Genomic DNA, 12,458 nt, shown 5'->3' on the forward strand with positions numbered 1-12,458 from the left:
CTACTGTTCCTCGACACTGGCCACATTAGTCGCCATCTCATCCAACTCCGTCCCGCTATTCCCTTCCCCAAGGACCTTTCCCACTCAAACCCCAAATCTGACAGTATTTTATCTGCGGTGGAAAGTGGGTCTCTGTATGATGTCACTCCTTTGTGTCAGGACCATGGCAGTAACCCGGTTGCCCAATCAGAGTGCAGTAGTATTGAATTCCTCTGGCATGACCCTTCACGGACACCGTCCATGAACCACTGACTGCCCTTGAATACCGAGAACAGGTTTCTTTATAAGAAACTGTATGAAAGACTAGATACAGTCAAATGACTCACAGGGCAGTGCAATTTTGCCAATTAGATAGGGCGATAAGACATATGGAGAAGTGTGGCTCAGGGGTTATAGGCAGCAGACCCGGAAGCTGAGATCGGTCCTGGACCAGGGTTCAATTCCCCGCCTTGGCGGGGTCTTGGGCTAAAAATTCCACGGACTCGATAATTCTCGCCCCGGTGCCTCCTCGACTCACTCTGCAACTCTGGGCAATAGCTTGCTTAATCTCCACCGGTGCCTCCTCGACTCACGGGTTCACACTCTGCAACTCTGGGCAATAGCTTGCTTAATCTCCACAACGGCCCCTCGCGGCGGGATGCCTGACTTTCACCTTGTGGATACCCTGCTATCTCACAGGGGAATACCAGGAAGGGTTCCCTAAGCAAGTGCCGGGAAACCCACTGTGGGTAGCTGTGCTCTATATAAGCTCAACTACATTTACATTTACATTTACATATATTTGACAGACTGTTTTGTAGGAGAGATGACAAGAGGCCAGGCTGTCGAACAGTGTCCAGAGGAATTAACAAACATGCAAACCGAAATCAACAGCATGAACCTGAACTTGGCTTTGGCAATCCTAATACTGAATCCTTGACTTTTTTTTTAAACAATACTTAACATTTTGTGTTATGTTAAAAAAAGTCTTCCTTTTGTTATCTTATTGTTGTCTTACTATGACATGGTAACACTTTTAAACATATAATGCCATTTTCTATTTGGCATCATATAACTGAAGTTAGAGAACAGATGGTCATTGCACAATGATAAATACGGTATGGACAATGTATATGGCACGGACGGTCTCGGGGCGCTGAGTATAGGTGCTGCTGGTAACCAGTGGCTAAACTGGATGGGGCCCCCATGAAAGGTCGGGGGAGGGCAGCCTGAGCAGCAAGGGCCTACGTTACGCTCCTGGAAGTATCAAAATAGATGGACTCTTATCGATCCCAGAAACCTGAAACGCTTAGTTGGCCCTACCGGTCCGGAAGCTGTGATAACACGTTGCCCTGCCAAAACTTGTCTGCAGCCGGCACATGAACCACTGAACTATCTCGCCGGATAACCACAATCTACAAAACCTCTGTGAAGTGTACAGTGCGTTAAAAGAGCCTTCCAAGAAAAAAAATAGATTAAGCAAGTGTGGTTTATGAACTGAGGATCTCAGAAAAATAGAAGCGAACGACAGGAAAATGCGCGTGACCATGTGCAGCAGGTGCTCGGTTAAAGCGCTCCAATACAGTCGGGTCGAGAACGCGCTATATGAATAATGAAACCTTCAAACGGCAGGCACTGCATCGAGAGAACTATTTGCAGTGCGCGTTTCCCATTTAACTTGCAGTTCCCTGGAAAGCAGCGAGGGGTCAGAAAGGGTTAAAAAACAGAGGAGGATGGAGGGAAGGGAAATCTGTGCGCAGTCCCTTTAAGAGCCCTACTAGTACTTGACATTAAATTGCAGGAGGTGGGTTTGTGGTGTCTGTGTGTATTGTTTTATTCCTCTGGAGACGGTGCTGTCTTGTATTCCGCTTTCTTAACCCCGCACCTCTCAGCCGGAGCCCGGCGGGGCTGGCAAGGGACGCTCCGCCCGGATTCCCGACCACAACAGAGGCTGGAGCCGGGCTGCGGGGAGGGCGCGTCCGGGCAGAGCCCCGGAGGAGGAAGCGGTGCCCATTCAGAGTGTGTGAAGAGAAGGGAGGGCGCGCGGGAGCGCAGTGCCCACCGGGGACCGGGGCCAGGCGAGGACATGGGCAGCGCGGCCGCCTCCCTTGGCATCTGACTGGCAGAGCAGCATGGAGCGGAGGAAGGAGGCTGCACTGGGCGCTGCCGGCGATGGGCACCACCTGGGCAGAGCCTGTCCCAGCAGAGGGGGCACCGCCAGGGTGCCGGCCACTGGTGGCGGGGAGGGTGGCAGGAGCCCCGCCGAGCTCATCCAGAGGGCCCTGGAGTTCAAGGGCCAGGGGGCCGAATGCTACAAGGAGAAGAAGTTCCGAGAGGCCATTGGCAAGTACCATCGGACCCTGCTGGAGCTGAAGGGGCTGGGGCTGCTGCCGCCCCAGCCCGGAGGGGACGCCTCGGGGGCCCTGACCCCCGAGCAGAGGCACACGGTGGAGCGCATCGAGGTGGACTGTTACAACAGCCTGGCAGGTCAGCAGCCCTCGCTACTCTTTGTGCTGGATGAAAGACGCGGACTGGCTCATGTGGGGTGGGTGGGGGGCAATTTTGCTAAGCTCGTGCATTGGAAAGGCCGGTCCAGCTGGGGCAGAGCCGGGGCTCTCGCATGCGGCTGATGATGCTATTAGCGCCAGAAAGCACCTCGGGCACAGTTGCTGCGCTTTAAATGCTTCTTAATGGGATTAACTGACTCTTCCCCAGCCCTCCCTCCCTCATGCAACTCAATAGTGCTTAATTTGTGCTGGTGAGTGCTGGTGCTCAGCACCGGCACTTATTTGGCAGCACCGCGACTTATAACTGTCTGGTAGTGGTGTCTGCCAACTTCTGTCTGGTAGTGGTGTCTGCCAATTTAGGTACGAGCACAACAACTTCTGTTTATTATTTTAATTTACATTTTCAATTATTAGTATGTGTCTCCAAAGTCATTCTTATAGCTTTGGAGCCCAGTAATAGTAGGAATTGTCACACTTTTAAGAGTGTGATGATTAGTAGTGTATTGGTGCTGTCAGGGGCAACGGATGGTGCAAGCTCTAGTGTCCTCCTGTCGAGGGCCCCGGCACTAAAAATGTTTACAAATTAAGCACACCCTGTTTTCAGAATGACTCCGTCCTAACTTCTCTTGCCTGTCAGGGGCAGCTGTATTAAATATGTGCCCCATTCTCCTAAATATGTGCCCCATTTTCCCGCTGGGCATTCTGGCTCTGTTTTTGTTTACGTTCTTTCTTTGTTTCCGGTTGTACTTTTGAGTTCTTTAGACCCACCAGCCGCGGCTTCTGGCAATTCGATACTGCTGCCCCCAAGTGCTGAATGCATGTCCGCCTGGCATGCATGTGGCATCCAGCTTGTGTTTAAGCACCATATGTAATAGAGGGCTAGGGAGTATTTCGCTATTTCACTGTAGAAAGACAAACCTGAGTTTAAATTGAGGTCACTGCAGAAAATGCAAGCAGCACAGATACTTTGATATTGCAAATGAAATGAGGTTGGAGGTAGGTACATGTGGGAATAAAGTGGTATTGAAGATTTGTTTCTGGAAAATGGTGGGATTCGAGTACATGATTTTATTGACACTACAGCACAAAGTAATGCATTCTGCCATTCTGAAAAAGTATATTATGTGTGTCCTGCTCCTTCGGTGTGAGATGTAGGAACACAGTCCTGCGATAACCTGTGCACTGTAGTGAGCACGCTTTAAGTTTAAAAACAGTTCACGCTCAGACCTGTTGATTGGCAAGCCTATATATTATTGCATGAGTTACTTCTCTATATTGTACCTCTGACTGGGCTGAGATTGGCGTCAGAGCGCCTTCTTTCTTACTCGGTGCTACGCAGCGCTATGACTGTGATTCAAAGCGGTATCCTGTCTGCCACTGCCCTCGGCGGTTTGTCTGGACAGTCTGGCTCAATTAAAGTGCTGCAACTTTCAGCAATCTACCTTAATTAAAGCGCTTCGGTACTCGAGCTCTATTGCACTTTGATGGTTTGTCCAAATGTAGCATGCGGATGGCTGGCTTTCAGATAGCGCTTGGTGTTTTGCTTGAAGGCGCTGCTACATTTAGGAGAGACTCAAACGAAAACCCGCCAGACACGTTGATTTATGTGAACTGCACAGAGTTGTCTTCTTAAATGACAGGCGCTAGGGCAGTCCGGGTGTAAGGCGCTAGATTTACCGACCCCATCAGATTCGAGTCTGTCAAGCCGAACGCACCAGGTCGCACCTGATCCCCACAGCAGGTGCCAAACCCGCTCATCTGCCTTACCTGACATTTACGGCACCGTAAATGAACGACGCGAGGTAGCTTGTATCGCAAGCAAAGGGTCAACAAATGGAACCTCACTGTATTTTAATGTAAATATAATCGCGTGTCCCTTTCATAGAGCAATACAACTGAGCCCTAAGGGGTTAAAAGCTTTGGTACTGGAGACGCGTCTTGCAATGATGAGCCGGCGCATAAACGGAGCGGGCTGTGACAAAGAGGTGGGTGGCCAGTTTGTCTGGTCTTGCGACCCCCCCCCACCCAATGTGGCGCGGAGGAGCCGTCTGCCTTCTCTCTGTCACTCCCTCTCTATCCCGAAGACCCGGATGCGCCGTGCCTCAGCAGCCGCCTCGGTCCACCTTAAATCCTGTTTACCGGGATCACGCTGATTACCTTGGCTGCCTTTGTTGTTGTGCTGGCTGCATCCTGTACTAGTGCTACCGCGTGCACGCTCACACGCGCACACACACGCCCTCCCTGTGCCACACCGGGAATGCACCGGCACAGTCCCAAACCACTGTAAGCAAACACCTATATTACACACCCATGACGTCAGAGCTTACAGACAAAGCACCCCCTTGAGCTTACTCACCCACCTCTTTTGTGGGCACATATTTTATCACCACATCATAAGCATATTTATACGAGTGAGGTAATTAGATAAAATTACTTCAGGAACCCAAACATTGGGGGTTAAGGTGTGGTAGAGGGAAGTCACGAGGGGTGAGTTTGACAAGCAGAGTCTAACTAAATGTCTACTTGTACATGAATACACGGCACTTTACGGAGGGGGACGTCGTTTTGCACGTTATCTCATCGAGCCACGAAGGAACCAGGGGATGCTGCAGCTTACTTTATCAAGAGTTTCTTGACAATAGAACTACTACATTCTCTTCTATCAATAAGAAGGTACTAGTAGACGACAGACGGAGGTCCCTACTACCTCTCTACCCTGGTTTCACTACTGTTGGATAATCACTGCTTATGTTTTATATCCTAACTTTGTGTTTCTCCCAGCCATTTACTCTTAACATATAATGTCTACAAGTATGGATGAGGTGAATCCTATACCTTATAAGGCTCATTCTTTTATGTAACATTTCCTGTAGATTGATTTGCACACTTGTAAGATTTGTTGTCCCTCGCGTATGATATAAAGCGCTGTAACACCCTACACTGGTATGAGTAGTGCTATAGAAGAGTTAAATAAAAAAAAATGAGTAGTTCCATTAAACCAATATTAGTCTAATTACTCATACAGGCCGATAAATAAGTGTAAGTACATATTTTAAATGGGGAGTTGAACAAAGTTAAAAACCTGCCTCCAGTGGTTTCTCTTGTGAAGTGGTAATAGGCTGCGTGCAATTGGGTGGGCGTGCGCGAAGAAAAGAAGTCCAAAGATCACGGCGATTCAACGTTTGGACCCGGCGTATCGTGAATTTAGGCATGTCATAGCCTATGGGAACTCTCCCCGTACAAGTCAGCGGTCCCGCATAAGGACCTCCTCTCTGTTTCCTTTGTCGGCCCCACCTTGCGATAAGCAGGACTGGGGTGATGTCCACGATATTATCACTTAGCCTAGCACACCTTTGAAGCCATCACGCCGATGAGGAGAAATATTCATTTCCGCACGCTGTACGCAAACGGATAAAGTGACATTGACTGTGACAGACGTATTCTTACTTTCGGAGTTCAACTGTATTATCCCAGCACTTATCAAAGTATTAAGGACCGACGCCATGCACCTGTGAAACAACAAGAACCTATTGATACGTCTAGGCTACGTACAGAACAGTGACTTACCAAGCCCTGATGAAGTTCTCTGATGGAGAACGAAACGCTTTGGTTGGAAAGTAAAGTGTTTTCTAGACATTGAACATAAAATAAAGAAACTTCATAAAATTTGCGCCGTGATCTTTGGACTTCTTTTCTTCGCGCACGCCCACCCAATTGCAGTTTGAAGGATCTGGAACACAGTGGCACCACTAGACAGTTGATGCCAGGGCTGTTTGCGTAGGAAAAGTGTCCCCCATGTGCACACTAAATACACCACAAACTCTCCGTGCGCTCCCAGACCCCCTCTCCCTGTCTTCCACCGTGAGAGCACAAACATCCTCATCACGGTCTCCACAAACACCCTTACCATGCATACCACTACAGCACATCCTCAACTTGCACATACCATGATCCCACAAACCTCCTCACTATGTTCTCCACTGTGAAAACACAAGCATCCTCACCATGCCTTCCCACAAGCACACAGCCTGAAGAAGCACCCACCATGAGCATGCAAACCTCCTTTATGTGTCTTCCAACATGAGCACACAAGCACTCTTACCATGCCATGTCTCCCACGAGCACACGAACCACATAAACTCATCATTAGCACACAGTTACCATTCCGCACCATGAACAGAGAAAATGACCCCACTATAAGCACAGACAATTTCAACATAAGGAACCGTGAGCTGCCAGAGCCCCCTCACCATGTCTTCCACCATGTACCCGGAAAAAAACATCATGCCCCCACAAACACCCTCGCCATGCCTACCACAAACACACACCCTCAACATGCACATACTGTGAGCAGACTGACCTCCTCACTAAGTCTTCCATGAGCATACAAACACCTTCCCCTTTTCTCCCATGAGCACCAAGCATGTAACATAAAATCACCATGAGGGTACAGTTACCATTCCCCACCATGAACACAGAAAATGCCCCACCATATGCACATAACATGCATGCAAACACAAATGGAACCCACAGACGTTTATGCTTCGCTCTGGCCTTGCCCGGTTGTCGTTGTTGGTCAGGTTTTCACTTCTTTTAGTGAAGGTGTTTCAGAGATCTGTTTACCAGCTGAAAATGGCTTACCCGGTCCCTCCCAGAGTGTACTTTACCTGGGACACTAGCCGTGTAGGTCTTCATGGCAATTTTGGAAGGAGCGACTCACACGGGTTCTTGCATTTCATCAGAGGGAGCTGGTGGCCTTGTTCATTGTGTCCTTGTGGTGTAGGACACTTGCCCTTCGGAGTTGCACAACACTGATCAGTGGTTTGCTGGTATTTGCTATCTCAATGCTATTGCTTGGCTGTCACCCGGGTTTTCTGCTCTGGTTTCTAGTGCTTCTTGGGGTGGTGGTGCAATTTTGGCTGTGGAAGACTGTGGTTGCTACTAGGGAGTGGTTTATCTTCTGAGAAAACGTTGCATTTTCACCAAGTTATCATGGGGTTCGGTCAATTTTCTGTGTGATATGAAAACCAATCCATCATGGCTGCTGGCCCCTAATGTCGCTTATTCTTGCAGACATGTACTAGCAGCTCGCGAGTCATGCCTCGTTACATTGCAACTCTTCGGAATGGCCCCTCGGAGTCATAAGGGTCCTCGCTCCACTCCTCTGTTCACCACTGTGACCATCAATCAATCAATCAGTCATTTGTTAAGCGCACTACATACCCGTGAGGGTCTCAAGGCGCTGGGGGGTACTCCAGCTTCCTGAACCACAGTCCTTGGTGCTACCGAACAACACGTACCCATCAAGACGGGTCCAGCAGTTACAAGCTTGATGCCACTGTGAGCAACTGGTTCTGACCCAGGGACTTGCACCAATAAGGTTTTCATGCTTGCTTACTTATTTAGAGCATCTTTATGTAACCCGGGTTACTATTGGCCCAGAACCCCAGGTCTGTTTAGTATCAACTCCTGTGTCCAGCCCCTCACACAGACAAAATAAATCCCCAAACCTTGGCTCTTAGCCTTAAAACTAACAAGTATTCACTGACAATGCAGCAGGAGCTGTAACTCACTCTCTCGCACTAAGCCTTCGCACCACCTCTTCATTAGCTATCTCCAAGAAGGAAACACCTTGTCTTCCAAATACACCATCTTTCCTTCTTTAAATGCACCTATTTGCCAGATTTTGCCTTGCTCCCCACTTGTTTCCTTGGCCTCTTCTAGTTACAACGATTAAATTCCTAACTTCTCGCGGAAGCTTCATCGATGAGCTATCCCACCTGGATCCCCTACAGTGATTGTCATTGTGAGAGTTACACTAAGTGTGCTCAGATGTTTGTACTTCTCTTCTCTTCTGATTCCCTTCTGATATTTAAACTTTGCAGTGTGGACCTGTTTTTATTCTTCTTCCTGTGATTGCCTCACTTCACTCTGTAATTTATGTCACCTTCACTATTAGGAGCTTTAGCATCTGCAGACCATGTTCACGCTGCAAAACACTGTCCATTAATAAAAGTGACAGGACCCCTGTGCTGAAAAAGCCAAATGTTGATACAAAGGATTTACCAAACCACATGCCCATCTGTAATCTCCTGTTTTAGTTTAAAATATTTCTTATAAGTTTCATATAAGAGAAAAATATTCATGACTGTTAGAGCTTTTGGTACACAGGATGAGCAGAAGGTGAGTCATTCAAGTTTGATATACAATAAGATGTTATGTTATGTTTGGTGTACCGGATAAGATGAACATGGGTCATTCACCGGAAGTTGAGATGCAAGGGCAGAGGGAAAGAGGTGGAGAGAGAGAGGGGGGAGATGAGGAGGGGGGCTGGATCAGATATTAACTCCTTGCATACTGATGACGGCCCCCATCCGTCATGCACTACGGCGCTCGTGTGCTGATGACGGCTGGGGGCCGTCATAAACCCGCCCACTCGTGGTTTTGCCGCACAGGCGCAGAATCGCGGCAGCATGCAAGGGGTTAATCTATGAGTATGAAAACCATCCTGTGTAGGAGGTGCTTAGTTCAATATATTCATAATCTACAGATGTGTTTAAAAAAAAAAAATCTGCATTATGTGAGACCGTTCAAGCCAAGAGGTACCACTGAGTTCCTGCATTGGACCGCACTGTTAAACAGTCAATTTCAAGATGGCTGATACGTTTACTCATTGGTTCAGAAGAGGCTATTGCTGCTGAAGTCTTTTCTGAATGTCAATTGGCTGTACCCCCTCAATCCAGTTATCCGTTTTACAGCATGAGCTGCCCGGCAGCCCTCATGAAAGCCGGATCTAGTGCATGCTTTTGTAGGTGTTTGTCATTGTCCACCCAACTGTCCCTGTCTTCCATCGTAGCTCAATCAACCAATATGGATTTTTAGAGCACGGCTAATCACCCATGAGGGTATCCAGGCGCTATTTCCTCTTTTTGATTTTTTAGCTTGTAGATGCTGTTGAAGTCCACATGTTGGCAGCAGGATGATTTCATGGTCTCCAAGAGAGTGTTGCAGCTCTGCAAGAGCAACTAGAACAACTGCCCCCAGCTCTCATCTGCAACCATTGTCTTAAAAATTAGGAGCACTGCTGCATAATGGTTGTCATTTGCAGCCACAGCTTTATTTCAGGGGCGGATTCTTAGGCCTTTTGGTTTCTGCTCCAAGTGGGACACCGATAGTAAGAGGCAAAGTGCCATCGCTCCCAATGCCTAACACTCCAAGCAACCAATGGCTGCCCTATGGATTTATTATAAATTTGAATAACACCCGCAACAAAGCCAGTGACTGAAACGGGGTGACCCACTTCCGCTCTTCTGTGGGTTGATCCAACATGTGAATGTACAAAAGGGGGTGGTGATGGACACGATAAGTGTGGCAGGGTATGCTCAGACGTGAGTCCCTTGCTCACTTTGCCACTGGATTCAAGCAAGCCGGGCTGAAGACGGCTGTAATGCCAGAAACCGGTCCTTGGAAGCTTGTTTCCGGTTCAGGGAAGGCATGGCTTGGCAGTTCGGGCTGGACTGTTCCCATGAGGCACAGGGTCAGACTGATTTGCATATAGCCATGTCTGAACTGGGGTGGCAGAGTGGGCTAAAGAACGGTGATGGATCAAACCCAGATCTTTTGACTGGGTGTGAGTGTTTGATTGGTTCAGATGCTCCGTCCATCACCACCCCCTTTTGTACCGCTTTGGCCGCCATAAGTATGGCAGGGTATGCTCAGACGTGAGTCCCTTGCTCACTTTGCCACTGGATTCAAGCATAATAAAAATTTAAAAAACTTACCTCTATGCCAGGTCCCGCGTCTCTGCTCCTGCTCTCCTGTGTCTGACTCCAGGAACAGGAAGCAGGCCGCTAGGCTCCCACCCCTAAGTCAATCATAACGCTGCAATGCAGTGTTGTGATTGGTCTGAGCGCCATGACACTGTGCTCATCCAGGGGCTGGAGGGGTAGATATGTTCTCCATGCAGGCTGTAAAGCAGCCTGCATGGAGAAGGGGAACATGTGTATGACTGGTTTGGGTGGCCTGAGAGGGCTGACCAAACAGTCATTGCGCACTTAGGAGTGGGCAAACCACTCCTCCCCTGCCCTGCTCCATTAGCAGAACTGCCCTGACCACCCACCTGCCCGCGAAGGAAACATAAAACGGTATTAACTGAAGTTATTATCATTTTATGTTTTTGCTTCTTGCACTGCGAGAAAGCAGTGGAGTGCGGCGGAGGAGCTGCCACTGCTCAAAGCCCCTATATATGTATGTATATTTTTAACGTTTTGTCTAAACTGCGCTGTCAGCTAAAGCTACTGTTCTTAAAAAAAATAAATGTAAAAGGGTCTTAGAGCCCACCCATTACTTACCATTGATTGTGTCCCACACCGCTCTTGTTTCCTTGCTTCTTATTGGTTGGTGCCTCCTCCTTGTCTCTGGCTTCAGTCTCCTTCTCTTCGTCGAGCATGAGCCAAGTACTCCTTAATGTGGCCAATGTCCTTCCACTGACCACAGGCCTCCCTTAAGTACTAGTTTTTATTTACATTTTGTTGCCCACCACCCCTTGTTGGTGTTTTTAACCCACTCAGCCCGCCTGCTATTGTTTCAGCCAAGATCCCTTAAGGTACTTCTACTTCTTTACTTTTCGTCACCTCCGTCATTTCTTTTTAACCCACTCACCCCACTGCCATTGTTCCCACCCTCCTCCCTCTTGTTTCATTTGTATTTTATTTTTGTAAGATTTATATAGTGCAAACCTGACCCAAAGGTATTGAAGCACTTTACATGAGGATCATTTACTATACACAAAGACAGATTCATATATATTTTATAAGCACTGAGAGTTTAAGAAATTTGCCCAGAATCTCAGGATGTTGTGCCGAAGCCAAGACTCAAACCTGGTTCTCCAGATCCACAGAAAGCGGTTCTGGCTGTAACGCCATATCCCTTAAAAGAACATTAACAAAGCCAAATAGCTCGTGCTTGGCTATGTTAATGTTTTTAAAAGATGTAGCACACCAATGCCGGCTGCTGTGCAATATGACTTAAAGTAAACAAAAAAACGCTATGCCGTGGTCAGCGCTGGCCACACCATTATGCTTGTTTTTTATTTCCTTTGAGTCATGTTGCACAGCAGCTTGTGCTACTGTGCAACATCTTTAAAAAACATTGACACCACCAATAGGTCTTGCATAGGCAATACTATATGCTTTGCCAGTGCTTGTTTAGGATTACAAGATACTGCCAGACATTAAATAAGTAAAACTTTAATGATTCAACTATTTAAAAGTGTTCCAATAGGTACATGTGACATAATAAAAGGAAGATTGTAACTAAAAAAGAAGATAAAAATTAATCAATTAAAATTTTATAAATTGCTGTTATTGTTACCACCCTCATGAGTTTTTTCTAAGTCTGCAAAACATTCATTTTATTACTCACTATAATTATAAATTTGTCAAATCAGGCAAGTTCTGTTGTGTTACGGGTGGTAAAACAAAGTGCTAATGAGCTTCTTCAAGTTGTAATACCGCTTTTCAAAAACACTGTTCGAAGTAGGGTGCGTTGTACAGATAGAAATTCAGGGCAGCAGCAAAGTAAATGTGTAATCCGAAGTTACAAAATCCTACAGCCCTTGCTGACTGTAGGCTGTGCCCTCAAAGTTGCCTTTACTAATTAATAGGGGTGGGTGGAATTTGTGTAGTTGCGCTTCGCAAAGCTCCTCTAAACGGTAAAAAATCTCCACGAGCACGCAGAGTTCCGCGAACACACGGAATTGCTTGTTCCGCCCATTCGCGATGCTTTTTTCCTGTTCGTGAACGCTGTTTGCGTGCTCGGGGGGAAACATCTCGCGAACACACGTTTTGAAAGCACGAACAAGCAAAAAATTCCATGAAGCCGCGGATCGCTGAATATTTGGCAATTCCGCGTTCTCCTCGGAATGCGAAATTAGCCAAATACCGCAAATTCCGCAAGTGCAACAGAATTTAC

General features: G+C 47.5%; 1 protein-coding gene across 1 annotated transcript in view; it reads left to right on the forward strand.

Annotated features, from left to right (window-relative positions):
- The first annotated feature begins 1,783 nt into the window (after window positions 1-1,783).
- TTC9 (tetratricopeptide repeat domain 9) overlaps window positions 1,784-12,458 on the forward strand; it is a 240,524-nt gene continuing 229,849 nt past the window's right edge. The window contains exon 1 of the mRNA XM_078659614.1: window positions 1,784-2,466. Within this exon, the coding sequence (XP_078515740.1) occupies window positions 2,112-2,466 (355 nt within the window). The 5' untranslated portion in view covers window positions 1,784-2,111. The remainder of the gene's footprint in view (window positions 2,467-12,458) is intronic.

The sequence above is a fragment of the Lissotriton helveticus genome, chromosome 9 (genome assembly GCF_964261635.1).
Source record: "Lissotriton helveticus chromosome 9, aLisHel1.1, whole genome shotgun sequence".
NCBI classification, from domain to species: domain Eukaryota; kingdom Metazoa; phylum Chordata; class Amphibia; order Caudata; family Salamandridae; genus Lissotriton; species Lissotriton helveticus.